At 44.4% G+C, this 26,287-nt stretch overlaps 3 protein-coding genes across 9 annotated transcripts in view; 2 read left to right on the top strand and 1 right to left on the bottom strand.

The window, feature by feature from the left end:
• Nucleotides 1-26,287, bottom strand: part of spri (Src homology 2 domain-containing protein sprint) — a 112,626-nt gene that overhangs the window by 29,837 nt on the left and 56,502 nt on the right. For 6 of the 7 annotated variants that reach the window (XM_015186254.2, XM_033385526.1, XM_033385527.1 and 3 more), the window contains one exon: nt 4,855-5,296. In XM_015186254.2, coding sequence (XP_015041740.2) covers nt 4,855-5,296 — 442 coding nt within the window. Of the gene's footprint in view, nt 1-4,854; nt 5,297-8,785; nt 9,523-26,287 lie in introns of those variants that run through there. The other variant, XM_033385525.1, reaches the window with a different exon arrangement.
• Nucleotides 530-1,739, top strand: LOC6901479 (uncharacterized). The gene is made up of 2 exons (XM_015186257.2): nt 530-659; nt 716-1,739. The coding sequence occupies exon 2, from the start codon at nt 719-721 to the stop codon at nt 1,601-1,603; it is 885 nt and encodes a 294-aa protein (XP_015041743.2). The 5' UTR covers nt 530-659; nt 716-718; the 3' UTR covers nt 1,604-1,739.
• LOC6901481 (microspherule protein 1-like) lies at nt 23,820-25,837 on the top strand. The gene is made up of 2 exons (XM_002134131.3): nt 23,820-24,010; nt 24,436-25,837. The coding sequence occupies exon 2, from the start codon at nt 24,588-24,590 to the stop codon at nt 25,725-25,727; it is 1,140 nt and encodes a 379-aa protein (XP_002134167.2). The 5' UTR covers nt 23,820-24,010; nt 24,436-24,587; the 3' UTR covers nt 25,728-25,837.

Genomic DNA, 26,287 nt, shown 5'->3' with positions numbered 1-26,287 from the left:
GACATACGGCAGGACACACAGCCTGATGCTGTCAAAAAGTCAAAGCCATTAGGCGGACTCACACAGATACAGACGACCACACAGACACCAGAGATGCGTCCGGTGCCATCAGAAAGGGAGCAAAATTGAAACCGGAGATGGAAGTGCCCTGACGGGTGTCGCAGGACTCCTCCTGCCAGTCGTGCGGCACCACTTTTCACACGAAACTAAAGCAAATGAACAACGAAATTCCAGGACACACTTCATTAGTGTGTGCCACAGCTCGAAAGTGGAGAGTGGAGAGTGGAGAGCGGAGAGCCGAGATGGCGGGGCATGAAAAAAGGCAGGTTGTCTCCACCGCAGGACATGGACAATCATGTTTTGGACGTGGCTCTCATCCAGACGCCTCATTGCCTCTGACAGGCAAAAATATTGCATGTACAACCTTTCAAGCCTGATTGCTGCGGTTTTTTGGGTCGCCCGACAGGACAGGACCCCACCCAGGATGGGCAAACATATCGGCAAACATTTTACCTGAAAAGTTGGAAGGGAAAATATGCCATGATTTTTCTGTTTACGATGTTCTGTCGTTCGAGTCAAAACTCATACTAGGGGGGGTTATGAGAACCGATAGATGTACTGAAAATATCCCAGAAGCATCCTGAAGAAGGTTTAAGCAGGTTTGTGGCATAATTCTTATCATTCATTAGAGTAATTCCATCAATCGCAAGGGCAGGCGATGAGTAGAAAGGATTTCTACAGTGTACAAAAGCCCCACGAAGGAATAATCAACGCCAATGAGCAGGAGACTCAGTCCTACAAGGAAATTCGGGAAGAAGCACTGAAGCAGGAAATGGAAGCAGAATCCGATGAAGAAGAATCCCCCGAAGACATTTGTGGGGCAGAGACAAGACATGATCATGATCAAGACTATGACCTGGAAGTGCCTGAGAAAGCCATGAAGATGAATGAATATGTTCAAGAAAATGGCTTTGAAAGGCGTGAAAATAGCAGAAAGAACGATTACAAGGAGCTGTCTTCCGACGAAGAATCCTTTATGGAGCAGACGGCGGACAGCGTTCAAGCCCTGACTGACGCTAATGGGGAGAGGGAAAAGCTTCAAAAAGATCTGTTGATTCGTAAAGGCAGAATCGCTGTTCTCGAATTGATCAGAGAAAAGAAGTTGAATGTGCGTTATGCACCGCAATTCCTGCAACAGTTGGTGGCACAGAACCAGGGAACCACTCCGGACAATGCACAATATTTCCTACAGCAGATTATCGCAGAGCAAAAGGAGAGCCTGGACCGCAAGGACGGAGAGTCGCTCAAGAAGCTGATCAAGACGAAGATATCAATGAACAAAGAGACCATCATACAGATGTGGATCAAGGAGTACAAGGACAGAAACCCGTGGACCCTGCTGACCGATTTCGATTTGGAGCATTTGGCCAACGGAGAGTCGATTTTTCAGGAGATGACCCACGACCAGATGATGGCATACAACGCGGAGGAGGGCCAACGACTGGAGACGTGCATGCTCCTGTACAAGGGAGCTGCCAGCGGCCTCTTGCTGGCCCTTGGCGGCATCGTGTTGTGCGGCTTGCTGGATTCCTTGTTCGGTTAGCCGGACAGACACTAGATGGGAAGGCTACTACAACAAAATTGAACATGCAGTTTAGGCAGCTACAAAATTGCAAGGTTATAAAGAATTCTTTGACAAATGAACTCCCAAATCATTAAAATGTAATTACAATTATCTTGTCGTTCTTTGCATGGCGTTTGACAGATTTCCCATAACCAAACGGCCCCACAGGTGTAATACTTGCACTTTTTGTGTATGAAAATATTCTACAGATCTCGTGCCACGGTGCTGGTGGTTCTATTCCTCCCCAATGGAAGGTCGTAAAGTATTTTTTAACCTCCCATCACGATCCACCTTTTTGTCATCGAATTTTCAGTATTTTTGTATGCTTCTATTTGCGATATTTGGTCAATTTGTGTAGGTGTTACAGGGTACAATGGCATTGGGCCTTCGTAGGAATAAAGCAAGAGAATGCCGACCACAGAATGACGAAAATGTGCGTGTGAGCATGTCGGAATTGCATGAATCTCAGCTGCAAGAGGCACAAGATGACGAAATCAACAAAGGATTCATCTGACCTTCGAGTACGAGCCAAATATTGAATATTCCGATCATCCGAAAGTGCTGATTGGCTCAAATTCAAACATGAGTCAGGGGTATGGCTCCAGATTGAAACCTCTTCCCGAAGTCGATTCAACAGAAATATTTCCCAAATGGTTTACCCTTAAATCCGCCTTGCATGAACACAGTAACCCCTTCGGAAGCAGGGCATTAAAACCCTAATAGAACAAGCGGCTCAAAGTACAGTCACGTCAAACAAAAAAGGGGGGATTGGCAATGCTCTCTAAGCCGCTGACAAAGCCTCACTAATACCGCTGCAATTAGCAAAAACGTGTGTGCACCTGTACAAACAGGAGCTTCGCCCGCCCCCACCCAAAAAAAAAGAAAGGAAACCAGGTGGCAGGATGAGTGCTGTCCACTCGACATGGCCCGAGGACAGGGGGAGATTAGAGCCCAAAGTTGTTTATGGTCCAAAGGCGGCCGATGGTCCGACAGCATTGCCAGCAGGGATAAAGCATAATGAAAGTAATAAAGTTCCAGGACAGCAGCAGGAGCATTGGTTGGCTCCTGGCTGCTGATCAGCGACTGGCGATAAAAACTTTTGTGTGCAGCAGACGAGGCAGAGAGTCGGTTCTGTCGTGTCGTGGCCACCGCCTGCCTCCTTTCATATGTTGCACGTGTGTCGTGTTTTTAGGGCTGTCTGTCTGTGGTCCCAGCCGACAACACTTTCGACCAGAGCAGACATTTTTATCGCCACCTTCCACAGCTGTCCGTTGTCCGTTGTCCGCTGTCCTCTTGCTGCTTTTATTGAATATTCATAAATGGCCCAAAAAAGCTGGGAATGGAGGAGGCCTCTGTCTCTGTCTCTGTCTGGAGTGGATGTGGAATCAATACGACAAGGCAGGAGAGCGTGCAACAGGAAGTGCAACACATGTCTCCACTGGCCACTGCCACTGCCACTGCCGGGCTTGGCAATCGCCTTTGGCCACTTCAATTGTGGTGTTCCACACACCCACCGACAAGTTTTTCGACTTTGAACATGTTTGTGTGTCGTCTCGCCGTATTAAGATTTTATTGCGTACATATTTGAGCAGATTGGCAGAGCCCTGCGCCCCATTCTCATTCAGAAGTTCGGCAACGTTGCCAAAATCGAGCTCCCGCCCAGGCACAAGTGGTATGTATGGAAATTATGAAGCAATTAGAACGCATGACTGCACTCCACTCTTAGCTTCAAATGGTGCCTGAATGCATAGCAACGCATATCAAATTAACTTACAAATTGACTTGTCAAAAACTCTTTTGCCCTCAAGGAAATTACAAACCATTAGCCAGGGAGACAGAGACAGACTGAGGGCTGTTCTGCCCCCCACACGCCCACAACGATAAAGGATTCACAGTTATTAATGAAGAAGAAAAGCCTGGGAAAAGCTCTTATTGGCACGCACGAACAATCTTCCATAATGAAGAACGAAACACTGAGGGATGGGATGGGATGGAATGGAATGGGATGGAATGGGAATGGATTGGGAATGGGAATGGATTGGCTGGCGTCGGACCAGCGGAAAGAACGGAGCTGTAAACGAAGCTATGGTTACCATAAAGATGGTAGATCCGTGGTTTATAAGACGGGCAACCCCCGTCGCAGATCCTTGGTTTATAAGACAGGCAACCCCCGTCGCTGTAGCCATCACTGGCTCCTGGGACATAGCACTGAATCCATAGAAACAAAACCGCAGAATCATAGAGAAGTACCATATCTACCAGATTGTCGAATTGGGTTCAGTTCGGATCAATATTATAGGGTGTAGCCACCCGCTCTCTCCCTCTTCCACGTCCAGTGTGTGCCCTCTGTCGGAGGTACCTGTACTAGAGAGGCAAAAATCGTTGGTATTTTGGGGAATGTGAAAAACAGAACCAACTTACTTGCTACATTCCTGTACAAACCCAATACTTACCTTTACTTTTAATCAAAGAGTGCCAAAAGCATTAAATAATTCTGCTAGTGGGTATCTTTTGGTTGCAGTAAACTAAATCCCACCATTCCCACTCTCCATTCTCTTCTTGAGGCCCAGCAGGGCAACACGTAGCAAATTATGAATGAATGAGTGTGAATGTGAATGCGAATGAATGGAGAGAACCACCCCAGAGACGGGCCCATCGGCAGGCTGCGTAATTGGCACTTAGAGTGTGACACTGCCACTGCCACTGCCACACTGCCACACTGCCACATGTGGAAAGCGGCTCGAATTAAGGCTCGACAAATAACCATGGGTCCACCGCATCCGCAGCCCTCCGCAAACCTCCCCAAAATTAGTTGCCATTATCCAAGATTACAGAAAAATGAGCCCCAGTCTGACTTTGACTAGGGAATAGTGGCCATATCATATCATACTCTTGTGTCCCATTAAATAGTGATTCGAGTTTGCTCTATAAATATCTGATTTTTCCAGAAGAACCTAGTCTTTGCCATAGACCACAAAATAGGGTTGGCAAAGACCCATTTGAAATGAGAGGCTTGCACATATTGGAGTCCAGGAGTCCAGGAAAAACCCTAGAAAGAGCCATCGATATTCGATTGTGGAATATGTCCTTTCATTGATGGGAAATTTTGACAGGGATTCTACTTGGATCTACTTCTAGAAGTGGCTCATAAGCCTGGAGCTTTACCAAGACCTCAAGCCTTATATATCCCATATATTTTGGGTCCCTAAAACCATTTAGCGGACACTCACCTGACTGAGCTCATCTCGGGACTGGCGCGAACACTTGGGCAGCAGGGCCTCTGTGTCGTCTTCGAAGACGCCGCCGCCGTGGGCCATGTCCACCGCATCGTCGATGTCCGTTGTCGGCTCCAGGCTGCTGCTGTGCCGGTGGCTGCGACTGTCTCCGTTCTGGTTCGAGGAGTCCGCCGTCGCCGCCGTCATGGAGCTGCCGGTTCCTACTCCGTTCTGAAGGCTCGACTGCTGCTGCTGCTGCTGCTGCTGTTGGGTCTTTTGTGACTGTTGGCCATTGTGATTGTTATTGCTGCTATTTATGTTATTGTTATTGTTGTTGTTAACGGTGCTGTTGCTGCTTGCAGTGTGGCCAGACTCTCCGCCAATCAGCGACTCCGCGTTGGTCTGTGGTGTGGCTGTGAGCCCCCCAATGGCCACCGATGATAGCGGTTCACTTGTTCTGCAAGAAATCAATGCGAAAATGGGAAATTAGCAAAGAAATCTGGATGCATTCGCCTTAATGGACAGCAGTACAGTGCGTTTCGTAGCTTTAAAATTAAGAATCAATCTATTTGTCAACATTTTATATTAAAATCAACCCGAAAGAGTGCAAAATTGATTTATTTTCGATAGCAAATTATACACGATCAACTCGATACATTTATCGATAATTGTCGATAGCATTTATCGAAGCTTTAACTCATTTCAAGCCCCTAAAAAACGCTCAGCAGTCGCTAAGACGATGTTTGGTAAAAATAAATAAAACAAAATATATAGTAAAAATTAATAAATTAAATAGTCAAAAATAAATAAATTAAATAGTAAAAATGAATAAATTATATAGTAAAAAATAAATAAATTATATAGTTAAAATAAAAAGATTAAGTAATAAAACATACCTAAAATATGATACAAATAAATAAATGAAATAGTAGAAATAAAATAATTTTTAATTAATTAAGTAATATTTCAAATTTAATTTATCCATTTTATGGCATCAATACATACATATTTCATGCCTGTTTTCATGGAATGTTTGGTATGTAACAAATATTGATTTCAGAATTATTAAAAAATTAAAAAAGCCATTGCAAGAAAAAGGTGTTTTTTTTTTTTAATTATTTTTTATGAATAATACTAAATGAATATCAGGAAAAAACATGGCATTTTAAGAGGCCTATTAGGAAAATAAAAAGTGTATATTTTGGTATATTTTATCCAGAACTCCGCAGGCGAACTGCTGGAAATGGTTTCAATATTTTCCAACCCCCCAGACACATAAATCGATCTGGTAAATTTCTTTAAATATTCCCCCCCGCCCCGTGTTTTGTTGGCTGTCAAACTTCAGTGTCAACCTCCGTGTTTCTTTTTCCTTTCTTTGCCACAAGTGGCCAGGCCATCGATTGCCTCGAAGGACTACTCCGTTTCGCCTGGGAGCCACCCATTTGTCAGAGAGAAGTCAGCTGTCAAAAGGTTAATTTGCGACACATTTTGTTTCTTCAGCAGGAAGCGGCCAGCAGGAAGCACAGGACTCGCATCGTCATAGAGTGACGCCTGAAAAGCGGGCAATTTTACGCCATTTTAACAATATTTATACGACAGGACCCCACACAAAATGTTATTAATGAATTTTCCCCGCACAAGAAACGGCAACAGAAAAGGAAAAGGAAAAAAAAGAGAAAGAAACTCCTTGTGCGCCTCAAGGACACTGCTGCCTCCTCCACCTCCAGTCGAATCCAGGCCGGAAAAAAAGATGAAGGACGACCGACCACCCGGTCTGTTGATGGATCCCAGAGGGAGGGAAAAAGAATGCGCTGTTTCGACAAACATTCTGACATAATCATGTCAAATTAACACGAAACAGAACGAACAAACAGGACATCGGATCAGCCACATGCAGCACGGATAATAAAACACTTGACAAGGCACTAGATTTGAGGCAGGCCCCGAAAAACAAACAGCAAAGCGCCAAGTGGAAGTCTGTGCGGCCTACTTTTCGGGGGCGCCACTTAATATGGAAATTATGCCGCCCCAACAGGCACTCCCATCTGCCCTCAAATGTTTGCCTGCTGCTGTGTGAAGGCCAAGATTCGTCGAGGAACCATCTAGCTTAGGAACTAGTTCACGAGTTCACTTTTGTAAGCAACTGTACTTTGATTGATGGCCTCTATTCGGAGGAAAGATCAGCTGCTGTTCCACGGTTCCACTGATAACCGAGAAGATTTTGAGTTATGATTAGATTACGACGACTTTATTTTTATCTTGAAATATATTTTGTATCTTTATCTCGCCTCCTCCCCGACCTTGGGGCGACGAGAGCAAACTCAATTATTAGTCTCGAAACAAATGCAAAAGTTCAAGTCCACTGGGAAGTGAGGCCTGGTCCTGGACACACAGGAAGTCTCGCTTCACAGTGCAATCACCCGTCCAGCCATCCCCGAGTTGTCCCCGAAAAGTTTCCCATGAATATCTGCTCGTTCTCTTCCACAATAAAAGATGAAAATGCTTGCTTCTAAATCAAAGTCGAAAACAAAACAGAAAAGTACATAGTACTCGCATGCGGGTGGGTCTCGCCTGTCAGGATGCGGATGCGGATGCGGTTGGATTGTAGACGATTGCAGTGTTGGGGGATACCCCAGTGTTGGTTAGGATAGAGTCGAGGGCACTCTGTGTATGCAAATTAGTTGTGACAGCTTTCAAAAAGTTTCACATAGTTGTCGATGGCTGGCAAAAGAGTGCTTCCGTTCTCCTCATTTGACAGCTGACACATCGGAAAGGCAGAGTGCACACAAGAGTTCAGAGTTCATGGAAGAGAGAGACTGCTGCATTCCTGATGAAGTGCCAGAGGAAGGGCGGCCTTGTCTGTGCCCCACGGGCACACATGCAAAGCTCAAACCGTTTTTGATATGGTAATGTGGCAATGTGGAAATGCGTGTGTGGAATGTACCATTATTAGATTTTTACTCAGTAGACGACTCGTTTTGGGTGTCGTCCTGTGCTCTCCCTCTCTCTCTCTCTGTCTCTCTCGAGGGTGCCATAAAGTAGTAATACTAATTAAGTTGTGTATTATGCATGTGCAGCATGTGCACCCCCCCCAAAGATGAGGAATGAATCTGTGTGCTTGTGTGTGTGCCCCGGGGTGTCGTGTCTGCAGGGATGCCTGCTGTGTGATGTGGCAGGCAGCACTCGACTTGAGCAAGCAGTTGACATCGTTTGCCACCGAACAATGAAACGACTGCGAGTGGAACGAACCGCTCGAGTGGCGACTGGGGGAGTGGCAGCCAAGTGCTTTGTGGTTGCACATAACCTGAAGTGGATGTCATCGATGAGCGGCAGAGAGCCCGGCCGGCCGGAGACTAGGTCACCTTTTTTCTTTCATCAGAAAAGATCTTTCGCCACTCGGTCCCGAGGCGAAAATAATGATTTTTGGAAGAGCTATTTTTGAAGTTGAGCTACTTGGGAGGGGGAAGTGGAATAGTGGAATGGAGGGTTTCCCTTTGGAGTTATACTCATAAAGGGAGAAAAGTACATTTCAATCAAAGTGGAACGGTGGAATGGAACATCAAATGCATGTTAGTGACTTTCTCGGGCTAATTTTTAAACCAACTTCTTTAAAAGGGGAATTTCTCCTTATATCTTGGTGGAACGGGTGAATGGAACAGCAAATAGCTTTGTTCACATGTGTAAGTAGTTGCTTGGACGATTTCTTGTTGATGTTTTACTCTCCTAGATATCAATTTACCAGCCGATCGTAGTGGAACGGTGGAATGGAACACAAATGCATGACTGTATATGATGTATCTATGAAATTCAGCTCTTCAAGAGTTACGATTCTCTTTTAATCTTAGTGGAACAGTGGATGGGAACAAGAAAAACACATAAATATGAGTGTAGGTCCTATTTGATCCTGGATACGCTTTGGGGTTAGGGGGATAGGGGCGGGACTTACCTCGCCTTGCCGTGTGCCTTGAATTGCGACACTTCGGCGTACCGCCTGCCCAGGGGCGCCTCCTGGGGACTGAGCAGAGCATCGTAGTGCAGGGCGCCCGGCGGAATGCCCTTCAGCAGCTGGAGACCAGCATTGGAGGGCAGCGACTGCCGCTCGGTGACATCCTCGCCGCGATTGGCAAAGTTCTTGAGCTGCTCCCGCAGCGAGTAGTCCACAGAGCTGGAGCAGGAGGTGGACTCGGAGGAGGATGCGCTGGAGATGGAGCGTGGACCGGGTGGGCCAGCGTTGCCATTCTGTAGATCCTCATAGGCGGCATGGGCATCCTCCGAGGTGGTGCTGCTGCTGCTGCTGTTGCTGCTGGTCCTGGAACTGGAGGCCGATGACTGATTGCTGTCCATGCTGGCAATCGAATTGCGATTGCCATTCTCTAGCAGCAGCTCTTCCTGTTTGGATGTGGCATTGGCATGGGTCTGCAGCTGCATCTGATTCTGATTGGGATCATCTTCGTCTCCGTCCACCTGCTGTGGCACAATGATCAGGGATGTGCGCTTCCTGAGCGTCTCGTCCTTGGCGTTCATATTCTGTTTAAGAGTCTTGTCCGACTTTGTGTAGACAATCACCTCCACCTTGGTGGAGGCATCGCTGCACTCCACCACCGATGGAGCTCCTCCTACTCCTCCTCCTACTCCTCCTCCTCCGATTGTGGCCGTCTCGTGCGACATTCTCGTGCTGTAAATTCGCTTTGGATTAGAGAACGAGTGTCACGGAATGAAATCGAATCGAAAATTATGATGCTACCAACTTGTGCAACTCATGAAGGAACCTGCCACTGCCGCACACCCACACATGTGTCAATCTCTTTTATTGATTCCGACATTTAATACCCTCCCTTGCATATCCGATGAGCCCCACACTCGGTGCAGGGCCTCTTAAAATGTTATTACCAATAAAATGCCAAGCCAAAACATTGTCACAGCGGGGCAACACCTGCCATCTGTCACCATCCCCCTTCCCCCATACCCTTCAAGCATCCGTCCATTGGCCAGGAGCTTCAAAATGAGACCATTCTTAGACGTACGAACACGTGCCTCAACATTAAGATACTTGCACGAATACGATCCAGTCCAAAGAAAGACCCCCCCAAAGCTTTCAATATCGGTTATCCCTTATTATTCCGCCTTTGGGAAATCCTGGGTAAATATAGGGCATACAACATTCCACAGAAGTCAACATTTTGTTGTATTATGAATTTTCAATAATAATATTTCTTGAGTGCTTGGTGCTTGGTGTCTTCTGTTCTGTTCTGTTCTGACATTCTGTGTGGAAGTATCGCATTTCGTTTTGTGGAACAAAATTATTATGCATTTCACCACACAAGCGACAGAGACAACGGAAGCCAAAAGACAAGATACTCTAGAGTCCACAGCTGTCATGACGCATGATTCTCTCAGTCCCACTCTCAAGTCCCTGAACACAGGGATACTTCAGGGGATATAGCCCTAAAAGGTTAATGCTGGGCCTCCATAGGGATAAGCATCTATCCGCTTATCCGCGAAGTCCACTAAGGGCTCGCGCACACTGTTGCTGAAAGCGGAGCTGAAAGCTTATTTTTCAGCTCTGAAAAAACAAACACACTGCACCGGTGCAAGTGCGCACATTGCAGACTGAGCTGAGCTGAAAGCTGAAAAAGCTCGCTCAAATCAGCTCAGCTTAGTTTGATCGATCAAGCATGTTTGTTTTTTCAGCAAGCTGATTGCTGATTTTGTTCGTGTGTATTGGTTCATAAGTGATCGAAAATGGGCTGCAAAACATTTTTAAGTGAAATTGCGGTTAACCCAGCGCTGGGGAATAAGCGGGACTATTAAAAATATTTGAATAATAGTTTTATTTCTATAATTTCTATGAAGGCGATAAATTGGGCAAAAAAGTTTTAATATTTACCATTACCAATGTAATGTAAAAATGTAATAATTCGTAAAATAAAAGTAATACGAATACAAACTCAGCGGAAATGTGGTTAAAATACAAAAGAAAGAAGAAAACTTCCGTCTGGCTACTGTACGTGCTGTGAAGTAATAATTCATTAGCAATATAATAATAATAATTATAATGATATCTATTGATGCCACTTAAGGAAATAGACAAAGGGAGGCAGTGGTTTTCAGCTTTCAGCAATCAGATCAGCCGACAATGTACGCACCAGCAAGCTGATTCTGCCTGAGAAAAGCTCTCAGATCAGCTGAGCTTTCAGCTTTGATTTCAGCTCGGCTTTCAGCTCCGCTTTCAGCTACAGTGTGCGCGAGCCCTTAAGGAGATAGACAAAGGGAGGCAGTGGTTTTCAGCTTTCAGCAATCAGATCAGCCGACAGTGTACGCACCTGCAAGCTGATTCTGCCTGAGAAAAGCTCTCAGATCAGCTGAGCTTTCAGCTTTGATTTCAGCTCCGCTTTCAGCTCCGCTTTCAGCAACAGTGTGCGCGAGCCCTAAGAGTAGGAGTTTGTGTCCCATCAAATATTCTGCGATGCTGCAATGAAGGCAGGTCTATAGGATTGGCAAGATTCTACCAGAGTCCCAGTTTAAATTACGACTAACGACTTGCGATTCTAGTATACAACAAATCCAAATATGTATATCTGATCAAAAGATCATTGATCTAAAAGATCATTGATCTAAAAGATCAATTGTATTATTTAAAGTCCAGCATAAGTACAACAAAAGTATATTCATTCAGTAACAATTTCTGACGATAAGCAACGATTGCAGCTATGGGTTTTTTCCCATTTTGTTTCTTGTTCGAAAAGAAACCCCATTAAAAGCCATGGGGCATGGTACATTCGGTCCATTTTGCGTCGTCTTTTGTGGTCGAGTGAATTTTCAATTTATTTATTTGTTGTTTCTCTCTCTCTCACACACACACGCGCAGGGGAAGTCCAATGTATGCATGTTTCATCATTCGGTTAACCAAATAATGTCCAATTCTTGGAGATTTGTCGCCGAGCGCTTCCGCTTATCGTCAAGAGTTTTGCCCCAATGCCAAACGGAAGGCAAAACAAATACACAGAAAGCAGACAGAACCACCACAAAAGAGGACAAACCACTGGAATTGCAAAATGATTTTGTTTCTTGAATATGAAACAGGCCATTGGATTCCGTAGTTCATTGCATAGTTCATTCTATAGCTCGGTCTATAGCTCATTCCATAGGTCATTCCGTGGACCATTCCATAATTCATTCCACAGTTCATTCCATAGCTCATTCCATAGTTCATTCTATAGCTCCACAGTTCATTCCACAGTTCATGTCGTAGTTCATTCTATAGCTCGGTCTATAGCTCATTCCATAGGTCATTCCGTGGACCATTCCATAGCTCGTATCACAGTTCATTTCATAGTTCATTCCATAGCTCATTCCATAGCTCATTCCACATTTCATTCCATAGCTCATTCCAGAGTTCATTCCGTAGCTCATTTCATAGTTCATTCAATAGCTCATTCTATAGGTCATTCTATAGGTCATTACATAGTTTATTCCACGGTTCATTTCTTAGCTCATTTCATAGTTCATTCCATAGCTCGGTCTATAGCTCATTCCATAGGTCATTTCGTGGACCATTCCATAGCTCGTATCACAGTTCATTTCATAGTTTATTCCATAGTTCATTCCATAGCTCATTCCACATTTCATTCCATAGCTCATTCTACAGCTTATTCTATAGGTCATTCCATAGTTTATTCCACGATTCATTTCTTAGTTCATTCCATAGTTGATTCCATAGCTCGTATCACAGTTCATTCCACAGTTCATTTCATAGCTCATTTCGTAGTCCATTCCACAGTTCCTTCCACAGTTCAATCCACTGTTCCTTCCACAGTTCATTCCACAGTTCCTTCCACACTTTAAACCTACACCGCATCATAAAACTCTAAAACATACTTTATTATTCTTTGACGCTGCACAAATTTCGCATAAGCGAATGGATATCATTCCTCTCTCCTCTTCCACGCCCACAAATGCATGTACTTTCCCATTTAATCGCATTTTCGATTCATAAAACATTGCAATTCGAATGCTAAGTGATTCCAGAGTTCCAGAGTATAATTGATACTTTCACGAATCCGCAATGCGATGCTATCCGATGCGATGCGATGTGGTTATTGTCGGTTATTGTGGGAGCAGCCATGGGCGGGGGGGGGGTTTGGGTTTGATATGCCGCATTTTGCAATTACCTGAATCACTTGACAGGCAACGACAACAATTACAATCGAATGAAGGCAATGCATGGATGTTCGTGCTGCGAAGCGTTTCGATTACAGCCAGACAGAAGCGATTTCAAAAGTTATTCCATACATATGTGATGCGGACTGTCGCCGATTCTGATTCATTTGCCAGCAGAATTTTCTTGTAAATATATTTCCATAAATTGTCTGCACCTCTTTAACTGCTCTCAAGAGTAGTTCGTAGGTAGTTGGTAGTTCTCTTCGTTCCGTCTCGTCTCTCCTCTTATTATTATGCAAAGTGTGAAACGCAATTGTCAACAAATTGTCAACCGAATATGGAAATCGTTGAGGCACTTTTTTCTACCCTAAATAGATATACCATAGATATTCGTGGCCGTATATTCGTGACAGGGAACGCCACTCGACAATCGCCAATCGCTTTATGCGAGACAAATATTCATTGAGATTTTGGGCTTGCTGCCAGCTGAAGCTTGACGGCTGGCGGTTGTCGGTTGGCGGTTTTTATAGAGAATTTTATGGAGAATGAGAGACAGAGGGAGAGAGGAATACTTTCAGCCAGACAGACGGCCGTGTGTGCTCTGTGGCATATGGAATAGTGATCGATTTCAAGGCCAAAACCAGACAACAAAAAGACCGCCACCAAAGGGGCCCAACGTCGGAGCTCGAGTCCACTCATCAATGTGCGGTTTCATGCACACGCCATGTATGTTGTTTTTGTACTATTCTTGGTGCTACTCAAAAGTTTGATTTATGTAAACTTTTTCTTTTTGTTTGAGATATTCCTGGCAAATAAACAATTCATTTATCATAAAAAGATGATTCAAAAGATGCCCATCCTCTGGTTTCCTATGTGATTCATTTTTGAATAGTTGTGTCTATGTATTTCCCCCATCATAATCCCAGATACTAGCCTATGTGTGTATTAATCATAGTTTTTAGCAGTTGATGAATCAAATGAATGCTTTTCGCCACTCTTCGATCCTTGGGCAATACATACGGATGTGCATAGAGTGTGTTAGAGGAATACATGTACATAAGTGCATCTTTCATCTCTGCAACCATTAGGGCAATCCCGTGAATACTCCACTCCACACCACTCCGTGTGAGTGCGAGTGTGAGTGCGAGTGTGTGTGATTCATTTGAGGGCAAGCGAGTGGATTGGATTGTGTGAGTGAATAAGGGAATGAGTGCTTATCGCTTACACAACGAAATACACACACACACACACACACATAGAAATGTTTTCTAATGTTGAATGCCCTGCAATCATTCATCTCCCTCTTTGTCGCGCCCTTCTCTTCGGACTACCCTTTCGCCCACTTCCACTCTCCCCCACCCATACCGCCGCCCCCCTCCACCTCCTCCCCCCACACACTCCATCGACTTAAGTGGAATGCAATAAACTTTGAGCTTTGCCTCCCCCACAGCCCCTCTGCCGCTGTTCAAAAGTCAAAATAATAATATTTTCATACCCCGTTTGTCGTGGAGCAGCTCGGGTATGCTGTGGTTTCTACGAACAAGTGAATCCACCAGAGACAAGAGGTATCCCACAGTCCCAACACTCCACCGGGCAGACCATTTGCACTTGTTTTTGTTTTTGTTTTTTGTTTTTTTAATATGTTATATGTCGAAGATGGACAGCGGGGCGGCTGGCTCCCGTTCTTACATTTCGCTGATGTTTTTCCACTCGTTTGGTGCCCTCGAAATTGTCATGTGCTTTCGATCTGCCTTTCATGGACGACAGCTTCGCCCTTCCGCTCTCTCGTTCTCTCTCTGTCGGCTGTTCCTTCTGTCCTTCATTGCTAGGCTGCGACCGACTCTCTGTCGTTCCTCTGTCGATCACTGGGGAGGAGGCTTGAGGAATAACAAGGGGTGATTCGTCTCTCGTTCAGCACCACTGAGAGCGATGTTTAATGCGAGAGAGTGAAGAACGAAGTTAGCTGTTGTACCTAGTAAAATAAGACCCGAAAAGAGAGCGCGTTGAGAGAGCGGACCAGCCATTCGGCTGCGACCAGCGACCCTCTGTGGTTTCTTTGTCGTTCCTCTGTCGTTCTTCTGTCGTACCCCAATCGTTCCTCTGTAGCTCCTCTGTCGCTCAGCAGTTCCTCTGTCGTTCCTCTGTCGTTCCTCTGTCGTTCCTCTGTCGTTCCTCTGTCATTCCCCTGTCGATCACTGGGAAAGATTCTTAAGGAAAGTGCTCTCTAAACGCCATCGCCCTCCGTTCAAGTTGGAAATATAAAAAATGCAGCTTACAGACGTTCGACTTCAAGTAAAAACTATTTCGTACCTCCCATTTTTTAGGGCTCTTTTTTGTCAGAGAATTATCCATCTCATAGTTTGTGTGTGTTTATTTTTGTATTATTTATTTTCCATTCATGTTTTGCTTCACGTTCCGCGCGCTCTTTTTTGCGTTTAGTAATTTTTCAATTTCGTGGGGGGTTGTGTCTCTCCCTCAACCCTCACCCTCACCCACTTCCCCTCCATCTGTCTCTCTGTGGGGGGTTCTTCCAGTTTGGTGGTTGCTTTTTGTCTGCCTTGTTACTACAAATTATCGGCGGTACGCTCGGCACGTGCGCGACGTGTTCCACCAGCCACCAAGGCGGAGGGGGGGCTCTGTCCACCTCCTGCAGCATTCTACTCTGTGGTATCAGTCGCCACCATTCCGTTCCCCTGCCTCCCCCCTTCGCTGCCCTTCCATTCGCATGGCTTTGGTGTAATTGATTTCGCATTGCAATGAATGCGTTTGCTGCGTGCCTGGCTCAGAATTTGCTGCTCTTTGATTGTTTTTTGACTCCTCTTTGTGTGGAGTTTATCTCGAAGCTGTGGACTCTCCTGCTCCAACGCTCTTCTGCTCTCCTGCTCCACCGCTCGCCTGCTCTTCCGCTCTCTGGCGACTGCTTTCTGTTGTGACAACATTAGCCAAATTGATTTCGACACCGCTCGGCTGTGCCTCATTGAGATTGAAGGAGGAGGAGGGTGTGGGGGAGGAGGGTGTGGGGGAGGAGGGCTGATCGCTCCGCTCAAGGCCCCGGCCGCCCTCAACCACCCACACGCATACCACGCCCACAACCACGCCCACGCCCACGCCATGTCCATGACCAGACGTTGTGGCAGCTCAAGAATCCAACAACAATGTTTTCTATCGAAATAAATAAATACACACACACACACACGCACACACACACACACACGAAGAGGGGTCTATAAATTATGTAAATGTAAATTTTGGTTTTTTATTTTGTCCGCTGGAGGGGGGGGGGGGGGGGGGTATCTATATATTACTTTTTTTATGAATTGTTAATTTGTTGCCTGGGATTTCAAACTTTTTTCTTTTTTGATTTGTGAACTGAACAAAAAAAAAACGCCAGAAAGAGTTCGTATCCGTCAGATACGAGTGTGCGACGGAAATGAGGAGCATTCAATGAAATATTTACCAAATCGACTTGATGGTGACTTTGGCAGGTATCTAAAAGATACAAATTAGTGTGGGCAACCATGAGATACATGTGTGCGGCGTGTGCGGCCTATGAGGTGTCCAAAATGAACTTTTGAGTGGATGTGGGTGATCGGGTATATGGTATCCGCTATGCGGGCAATGGGATGTATCTTTTGTACAACAGATACATTTTCATTATACGAAGAGCCCCCCCCCCCCCCCCCCCCCCCCTTCAAGGTGGTTTTCTCCATCTTTGAGATGCTTTTCAGATGGGCGACAATCTCCTTGATTTTTAGGGGATTTTAATGGGAATAAGTACGAGTATCTTGCTGATACTTTTGGCAGAAACATCTAATAGATCTAATATGTAGGGGCCTTTTTGAGAGTCAAATAATGATAGTGATATCCATCAGATACATATAAAAGATACAATATCTGATGCCATCAATGTATCTTTCTGATATATCTTTGAACAAAAAGTATCTTTTAGCAATTCTCAGATATGTACATATAAAATATACAATATCTGCTGCCAATCAATGCATTTTTCAAATATGTCTTTGAACAAAAAGTATCTTTTAGACCTTTTCAGATACATATAAAAGATATAATATCTGCTGCCAATCAATGTATCTTTCTAACATGTCTTTGAACAAAAAGTATCTTTTAGCACTTTTCAAATACATATAAAAGATAGAATATCTGCTGCCAATCAATGTATCTTTCAAATATGTCTTTGAACAAAAAGTATCTTTTAGCAATTCTCAGATAAGTACATATAAAAGATACAATATCTTTTAAATATATGTCTTTGAACAAAAAGTATCTTTTAAACCTTTTCAGATACATATAAAAAATAGAATATCTGCTGCCATCAATGTATCTTTCAAATATGTTTTTGAACAAAAAGTATCTTTTAGCACTTTTCAAATACATATAAAAGATAGAATATCTGCTGCCAATCAATGTATCTTTCAAATATGTATTTTCACAAAAAGTATCTATTAGCAATTCTCAGATAAGTACATATAAAAGATACAATATCTTTCAAATATATGTCTTTGAACAAAAAGTATCTTTCGTGCAAAGTCAGTGTAACACCCTGAACAATCCATGAACTCTCTGGAGTTTCTATCTACATATGTATCTGTGAGATAGTTTTATGGCTGGCTTTTTTGGCTAATGGCTGAATGAAATTCCACGCTTACACAATTTGTATCTGCATCTGGCAGATACTCGCAGACGTGTAGGTGAAAGGCGCCCCGCCAGATCGAAAAGCCAAACACACGCCACTAAACAGAGGCGTTGAGATATTTATAATACGATACGCGCGGGGCGCGGCGAGGGGCGCGGCGAGGGGCGTGGCGTGGCGGGGCGGCTAGTGGCCTACGAAAAAATGCAGCGCAACTAAATTCGTTAGTTGCCGTTGCAAAAGCTGACCGTAGGATACAATGAAAATATGAAAGTGCAACAACGGCAGCAGCAGCTGAACAGAGGGGGGGGGGGGGGGGAACTAAACCTGTTCTGCAACTTTTACGCTGCGCCCTCGTGGAACGCAAGTGGATGCCATTCAGGCGGCAGCACAACAGAGCAACGGTACCTCTCGCGGTCTCTCTCCAGAGCGGCAGAATATATGCAGAAACCCTCCCCCCCCCCTCCCCCCATCCCCCTACCAGATACTCCGATTGTAGAACTACCATCAGGTTGAGATACAAATTTCCCACAAGCAAAAGGATACAGACGGACAGCTTTCGGGAATCGATCTCAAAGCCACTGCCCACTTACAGGGTATCTCTCTTTGGTGGGGAGCATGGTGGGGGGAGGGAGGAGTATGGGGGGTGGGGGGAATTAACATGTAGAAGAGAAAAGAGGTCGACCGATCGACCGTCTTCTTTGTGCTCCAAACGAAACGAAACGAAACGACGAAAGGCAGCACAAAAGATCACAAGAAGTAACCGAATAATGAGATTGAGAAGAACGAACGGTAGGGGGGGTGGGGGGAGGGGGGCTGACGTCACTGAAGTTCTAATTGGAAAGACAGACAGAGAGAGAGGGAGAGCAAAAGAGAGGGCTAGAGAGGGCTAGAGAGGGCTAGAGAGGGAGGAGCCCTATAATTAAAGAGGAATACCACACATACGAATATATTGTACTGGCAAAAGATACTCAAACGATGTATCTATTGGGTGGGGAATTTATCTAAAATCCGGGGATATTCTTTACAAGAAAAAGACTGCCATTCCAGGCTTCTATGTGGAAGGTATAGACTTGCAAATGCATCTCTGGAATGATCTATTATTTAGAACTCGAATATCTTTGCCTTCAGATACATCGATCTCGCTTCAAACTGCCACAAACAACATCCCACAGATGTTTCTGATGCGGAACTTGCAGATCCGTGGTGTTTCCCACGCACACTGCCGTGTATCGCATGTATCTATGTATCTTTATGTTTGATTTATAACATACGACACTTTCGCGTTGAGTTCTTTGTGCGATTTGCATGAATGAATGAATGAATGAACGAATGAATGGGCGACTGAATGTATCTTCAAATTAAATGCGGAAAGAAATTAGCATAAATGTCGCTGCGGGAATACATTGATCTTTTCGGGGGGTCTGCGGGGGTCTCTCTGGGATCAACCCTGGTGTCTGGGGGTCTGGTATCTGGGTGTCTGGTGTCTCTGGGTCAAATCGTTGGGCCGCACCGTTAGAATGGGTATCTACATGTGTATCTGGCAATTAAATCGCTACAAAATTTAATTCTGTCTATCTATATCTTTCCTTTCTGTTTCTGTTTCTCTTCTGCTTTTTTTTTTTTTTTTTTTTTGGGTTGCCCCTCTAAAAATATGTTTTTATTGCTAGATTTTTAGTGGCTTCGGGCGAAGTGTTTTACATGGAATTAATGCGGATTTTCATTTAGTTATTTTATTATGTTTTGTTGTTATTTTTATGAAGCATTAAATGGAAATCAGAGGGCGAGAGATGCAATAAAATAGAAGGCTCGACAAATACATATACAATCCACAAATATATGCAGATACAATCCACAAACAGTGGCACAGACGATCCACACACAAATGCAGATACTAGACAATAAAAGATACACATGCGATCCACAAAAAGTTAACCCACACACATACATATGCAGACACATTTCCCACAAGCAGACGTAAATATAGTCCACAGACATAAAGATACAATCCACCAGCAAATGAATAGAAAATCCACACAAAAAAGAGACACAGATACATTCCATACAATCCATAAACGAACGAAGAAACAATCCACAAATACAATCCACAATCCACACTCGAAAAGGCGTCGTTGCGATTTTGCAATAATTATCTAACCCCCAAGCGCCCCCCTCTGGGGGCTACCCCTGCCCACTAACCTTCCAATCGACACCCCCCGCCCGCACCCCCATCGCTGGCCAGTGCCCCGTGCCACAGACACTTATTGTAAAAGTTCAACAACAACATAAATAGCTGACAAAACGAGAGGCGCGATGGTGAGCGCCACACATTGTGTGGAATGTGCCACAGATCGTGTCTCCCTCTCGCTCTCTCTCCCTGCAGCTTGCCGCAAAATAAAGAAAAGGCTGTCGTTGGATCAGTTCTCGATTGGAGAGCGGGGCAGGCTTCCAAATTGAAGGAACGGAATGTGAAAGATCCATTCATTTGGTGTTCAAAAAAGGCAGATTATCGAAGGATTTTTGAATGGATCCCAGCCCCTTTCGCTTGCCCAAATCAATGATTAGGAGCCCTTATCAAGGACCAACAAGGATACATTCCACAAGAAGCAACACCCAACAAGGTCCCAAATATTTCGAATGATTTCATGAGGTATTTTTTCAACCGAAAATCCCTGAAATAAAACGCAAATCTCTGTGGTTTTTTGTACCGTGAGGAGTGTCCCCTTTTTTAAGGCGCGTCTTTCACCCACACAGACACAGAGAAGAGGCAGCAACCATCCACAAGGGGGGGGGGGGGGGGGGGGGGGGTGCAGGGCGCTGAGTATCTGATTACAGTTTGAATGCCTGCACAATGAACCAGAAAATTTTGGCCATTTGCTGGCAGCGGCAGGTGGCAGGTGCTGCCTCCATGGCTCAAAGATTTCTCTGCGGCAGGGATACTCGTAGAGCAACAACAACAACAGCAAAAAAACGTGACTCTGTGGCAACAAGTAAGCCGAAAGGTCCACTCCCGCCATGAAGTGTGGCAACGCCGCTGCAGCTACAAACAATTACAGTTATTTTATGAGTTTGCAGAGCAGAACCAAAGCCAAAGCCAAAGGCAGGAGCAGCAGTCGGCAGGCGGCAGGCGGATGCACTGGAAAAGCCACTTCATTTTCCAAAGAGAGCGGAAATTTAATGAGCAACGCCCTCACAATGATGCTGCCTGCCTGCCTGCTGCTGCCGATGATGATGCCACAGTAATTGTGTGGCATCTAAAGGGTATACACGCCAGCCCCGGCTGGCTTTCATCTCTATAAATCTGTTGGGGCAGAGCTTAAACCTCGGAGTCGAAATTAAACAGTTCTTAAATATCGAGGAATCATTTCCATTTTGGCTAATTTCCATTTCGAAATATCGATAATTCAATAGAGAAATTTCATTTTTTAAATTCTGTAAAAAAAACCTTTTTTTTTTACATTTATTTGGGGAAAAATTCCTGGACAGATTTGTGTTTTTTTTTCTTTGCGGTTTTATTTTTAGTTTTTAATGAAAAAATTCCAAATGTAAGTTTTAATTTATTTTTTATTCTTTTTTTTTATTGCATTTCTTGCAAAAAAAAAAACCTAATGTAATTTCTTTTATTTTTAAATAAAAAATTCCTAGTGTGAATTGTTATCCATTTTTTATTCGTGTTTTTATTTTTCTTAAACAAAATTTTTAATGAGAATTTTAATGTATTTTTTATTTCTGTTTTTATTGTATTTCTTGCTAAAAGTTCCTTATGTGAATTTGTATGTATTTTTATTTCTAGGTACAAAATTTCTAATGTAAATTTTAATTTATTTTTAATTCCTGTTTTTTTTTTTATTTCTTTCTAAAAAATTTCCTCATGTGAATTTCTATGTAATTTTATTATGTTTTTTTTCTAGTTAAAAAATTACTAATGTCAATTTTAATATATTTTTAATTCGTGATTTAATTTATTTTCGTTTTTTTTTTTTGCATTTCTTGCTAAAAGGAATCCTTATGTGAATTTGTATATATTTTTATTTCTAGTTAAAAAATATTTTATGTGTTTTTATTTATATTTCTTAGTAAAAAAAAAAATCGATTATACCTCGATGTAAATATAAAAACTAGCCATAGATCGCATTATTTTTATATTCTTATTTGATTTTCTGTGATTAATGGGTATTCATTTATTTCATAGGATTATTTTCCCCACTTGAAACAGCTCCAAATGCACCAGCGAATTTCCACCCGAGGCAACACCACACCATGCCACACCAGAGACAGACACAGACACACTCGTAGCAGGCAGTGGGGCATCATCGGCGGCAGAGGCAGATCCAGAGCCAGAGCCAGAGCCAGAGCCCCAGAGAACTAGCTGTTCGCTGTTCGGTATTCGGTATTCGGTATTCGCTTTTGTAATGATGCGTTTAGATGATTATGAGCTCCGAAGCCCCGAAGCCTCGAAGCCAAATTGGAGCATAACCGGTAGTGGCTGGAGCCATAGCCGCCGCCCAGCCATCATTTTGTGGCCATTTGTGGAGGCAGCATCTGCATCCATCTGAAGCGTGCGCTAGGACATGCCTCGAGAGAGGCGAATATGTGTAATTGAGTTGCCGGTCTGTGGCAGGAGGATGGAAACAAGATACTTTAAAGCCGTTCCTCGTTTCGACGGCTCCTTGGCATGCTTCAATGGCTATTTCAGTGCTAAACAGACCGTTTATTGCACTTAGAGCCGCTATGCAACACTAATGGCAGTAAACGAAAGAAAGAAGGAAGGAAAATAGACTGGCATGACTGGCATTTTCTCGCTCTCGCTCTCTCGCTCTCTCTCGCCCTTGCGGCAGAGTGCCATTCCAGTGTTGAGCAATGTCTCAGGCAGTGTTCAACAATGGAACCTCTTGCTCAGCTCTAAAAAAATACTAAAAAAATACTCATTTCTTCGCCCCTGCCAAAGTCTGTTACTAGGCCAGGCTTCAAGCTTCAGGCAGCAAGCGCCATGTGCCGCATGAACGACTGCAGTTGCCTCATTTTTTCAGGCCTAACCCCGAGACATGCCACTTTCACATACAAAAAAATTTATCAAAAGAAAAGAAACAAAGAAAAACCAAAAATAAATGATGGTAGCAGCTTTTAATACCCTGTAGCCTTGCACCCTTGGCCCATGGAAGACCTGGCATTTTTTAGAATATTTCACTACATAATTAGAAATTAAAACCAGATAATAATAGACTAAAATATATTCTGGAACTCTGCAGAAATTTCGATTCTAGATTGATTTTTGTTGGCCAGAATTCCATTGTGGGAAACCATTTTATGCTGGGGCCTGGGGTCTGGAGTCGCCACAAATATCTTTATGAAAACAATGAAATTATGTATGTGGCAACAACAACAAAAACTGCGGCCACAACCAACTGTTGCCAGGTAACCAGGGAACTCCCTCCTGGCCCTCCCCCTCCCCCCTCCCCCCCTTTGTTTGCGCCACTTACCAGCAAATCAATCGGCAGTTGGCGGCATAATTCAAGGGGCAGGCAGCATAATAGAAATGCGGCAACGTCGCTTATAAGGGTGGTGGGGGGGGCATAGGCAGAGCATGGCACCCATAGAGGGTGGGTGGGGGGCACATCAATATTTAAGTCAAATTTCCCCTAAACGAATGGACACCCAGGATCTGTGTTTGTGGCTAAAAGGGCAGGGCCCCGCCCCCGTTGCCGTTCGTTTAATTTTATTGCCCGCTATCCGACCCTCCTGCGGCTCCCGCAATTCAATTTTCACGCTCGTTGACATTTCTTTTCTCTGAGATTTTCTCATTTTCACAGCCATTTTTCCCGGTCCACCGCACACACGCCCACCGCCCCCCCCTGCCCCACAACAGCAAAAGTTTAGCTTTCAATTTTAATGCTGGAGAGGCAGAGGCAGAGGCAGATTATAATCAATTTGTATATATTTTTATGTGGCCCCACGCCCCCAAGAGAGTAGGATTCCCCTCCAAATGGGGGGCGTGTATTAGGCGCTTCATTTAGTCCCCAGGAAAATTAACATTTTCGCAACGAAAGGGAGGGGGGGGGGAGGGGGGGAATCCATCAAAGGTTACGCCTTGGAATCCTCGAAACAAAAAATCTATGCATATATGTATTTTCCTCTTTGAAGTCTAGTGTTGACAAAGTAAATATTGGTTTTGGTGGTTAGGGCTGACGCTTTTTTTCGGAAGAGACCCTGGGATCTGGCCACACTTTTTTCTGATTTCGCATTTCATCGCAGAGACGAGGCGTCGTTCGGCCGCAACCAAAAATTCGCGAAAATCGTGCAAGAAAAAAAACCTTCCAGAAATTTTCAATCAACTTTTGAAAAGGTTTTCCACAATTCAAGGTCAGTATTTTTGGGGTGGAACGCACACGCATCCCCTAGTGAAAGCTGAAATTCGTAATCAAGTGACGCCATCCGCTGTGGTGAGGACCATCCGCGCTCTCTCTCTCTCCCCTCCCTCCCTATCTTGCGGCTTTTAGAGGGACAAGCGCTGTTCTGGATAACCTTTTTTCGGCAAAATATCTCTGGCCTTCCACCCATGGAAACTCCCCTAAGACCGAAAAACATAAAGCCATTGAAGGAGACATTTAAAAGTTTATTTTGTTCGACAATACAAGGCCCTCAAAGCGTTTTCGCATTCAATCAAGCGAATAAAGTCGGAGAGCGAGAGAGAGAGCGAGAGAGAGTGTTGCCTCTGTGGAAAACCACTTCCAACACTTAATATTTGACAATCCTACAACACTAAAACGTTTTGCATTTCTTTACAGCACTGTTTTGGCAATTGGCTGCAGAAAAAAAAACGCCAGTTCCAAGAAAAACGCAAAAAAAAAAGTGGCATAAAACCGAATTGGAAAAGGCAATCCGCTCCGTCTATATTCCGGATAATTTGTTGCTCATTTTTGTGGATCTTGTGTGGAAAATGTCGCTGTCGAAATTCCAGCACGAGGATATGGATTTATCCGACGAAAACGTGATGGTGCTGCGTCCCATTAAGAAAATGACGTCACGAGCCAGGGCGGGAGGCAAGAAGAACCGAATGACCAGCCGCTGGAAGCCGATCGACGACCTGTCCCTGCTGACGACCATGGACCGGGTGAACGACATCAAGATCGTGCATCGTGTGTGCAAATTCTCGTGCGGGTTCACCCTGCAGGAGGTCCATCGGCGCTGGCAGGCGCTGCTCTACTCGTCCAAGGATTCGAAGACGGCCAGGGCGGCCATCGAGAACCTCCACCCGGAGACGGTGGCCGGCGTCAGGGCCCAGACGGTACTCAGTCCGGAGGAGGAGGAAGTCATCATGAGGATCAAGAGCACGGAGTCGCCCACACTGGGGCGGTTTCAGGAGCTGATCGACCAGAATGCGGCCGTCTTTTTGCGCGAACGCACGGCCCAATATCTGCAAACGTACTGGCGGGATCTCCGGAGGTATATGCTGCTGCCCGACCAGGAGATCCCGCCGGCAGGCGAAGAGCCGCTTTATCTGCAGAGCTTCTCCGAGGCCGAGGCGGAGGCCGAGGCGGAGGCCTTCAATGTCGATGTCCACCAGTCCGACGACGAGGAGCTGGAGGCCGAGCTGGAGCTCCAGAGCCGCCGGAACAGGCGTTCGATCCGTTTGCTGGAGAACGAACTGTCCCGCCTGTCCGTCCTGGTGGACTGCGGCCGCGGTCCCCGGGAGCTGGACAACAACACGATTGCCTGCCTGTGCGGCCATCGGGTGCGCTTTCTGATCCAGCATCCGGAGGTCAGTTTCGGCCGGAACGGCAAGGAGGGCTCCAACTGGCGGGTGGACATTGACCTCGGGCTGGAGGGTGCCGCCGAGAAGGTGTCCCGTCTCCAGGGCACCATTCGGCTGCGCAACGACGGCGTCATCCTCGTGGCCAATGCCGGCAGGCGGGCCATCTTTGTGCAGGGCCAGCCCCTGCTAACCGGCCACACGACACGGCTCGAGGACAACATGCTGGTGGAGATATGCGGCCTGACCTTCACGTTCATCGTCAACCCCAAAGCCGTCGAGGTCGTCCGCCAGCAGTGCGCCAGCACATCGGAGCCGTTCCAGTGAGGCCCCAACCAGAATCTGATCGGAAGGAGGGAGAGCCCTATGGTCAGGCATTGCCACAAAAACACGCTAAATAAAGAAGCTAAAATCAAATAAAATAATATGAAAATTTACACCAATTATTGAATACATATTTCATATTTGAGAAACAAAATATATTTCCTACAAATTTAATTGATTTTAAAACGTGTTATTTTTATTTTTAAATAAAATATTTAATTTAAAATCATATGAAAATATATATTAATGGAATATATATTAATTCATATATAAAAGAGAAATATATTTCCTATAATTGATTCTATTTATTTTAGAATTTGTTTTTATTTTTCGACTGAATATTTAAAATAAATAAAATAAAATAATATGAAAATATTTATTAATTGAAATATATTTCATATTTGAACGCAAAATAATATTTCTACAAATTGAATTTTTTAGATGAAATATTCAAAAAAAATATATGAAAATATATACCTATTATTGAAATATATTCCATATTTAAAGGTTAGGTTAGGTTGAATTGAATTGATTTTTTGTTTATTAAAATGTTTTTATTTTTA

This window comes from Drosophila pseudoobscura, chromosome X (assembly GCF_009870125.1).
Source record: "Drosophila pseudoobscura strain MV-25-SWS-2005 chromosome X, UCI_Dpse_MV25, whole genome shotgun sequence".
Lineage (NCBI taxonomy): Eukaryota > Metazoa > Arthropoda > Insecta > Diptera > Drosophilidae > Drosophila > Drosophila pseudoobscura.
This window is presented reverse-complemented; position numbering and strand designations above follow the sequence as displayed.

Excerpts from the sequence above, each read along its gene's own strand:
- LOC6901481 (XM_002134131.3), top strand. The coding sequence starts at position 24,588 with ATGTCGCTGTCGAAATTCCAGCACGAGGATATGGATTTATCCGACGAA.
- LOC6901479 (XM_015186257.2), top strand. The coding sequence starts at position 719 with ATGAGTAGAAAGGATTTCTACAGTGTACAAAAGCCCCACGAAGGAATA.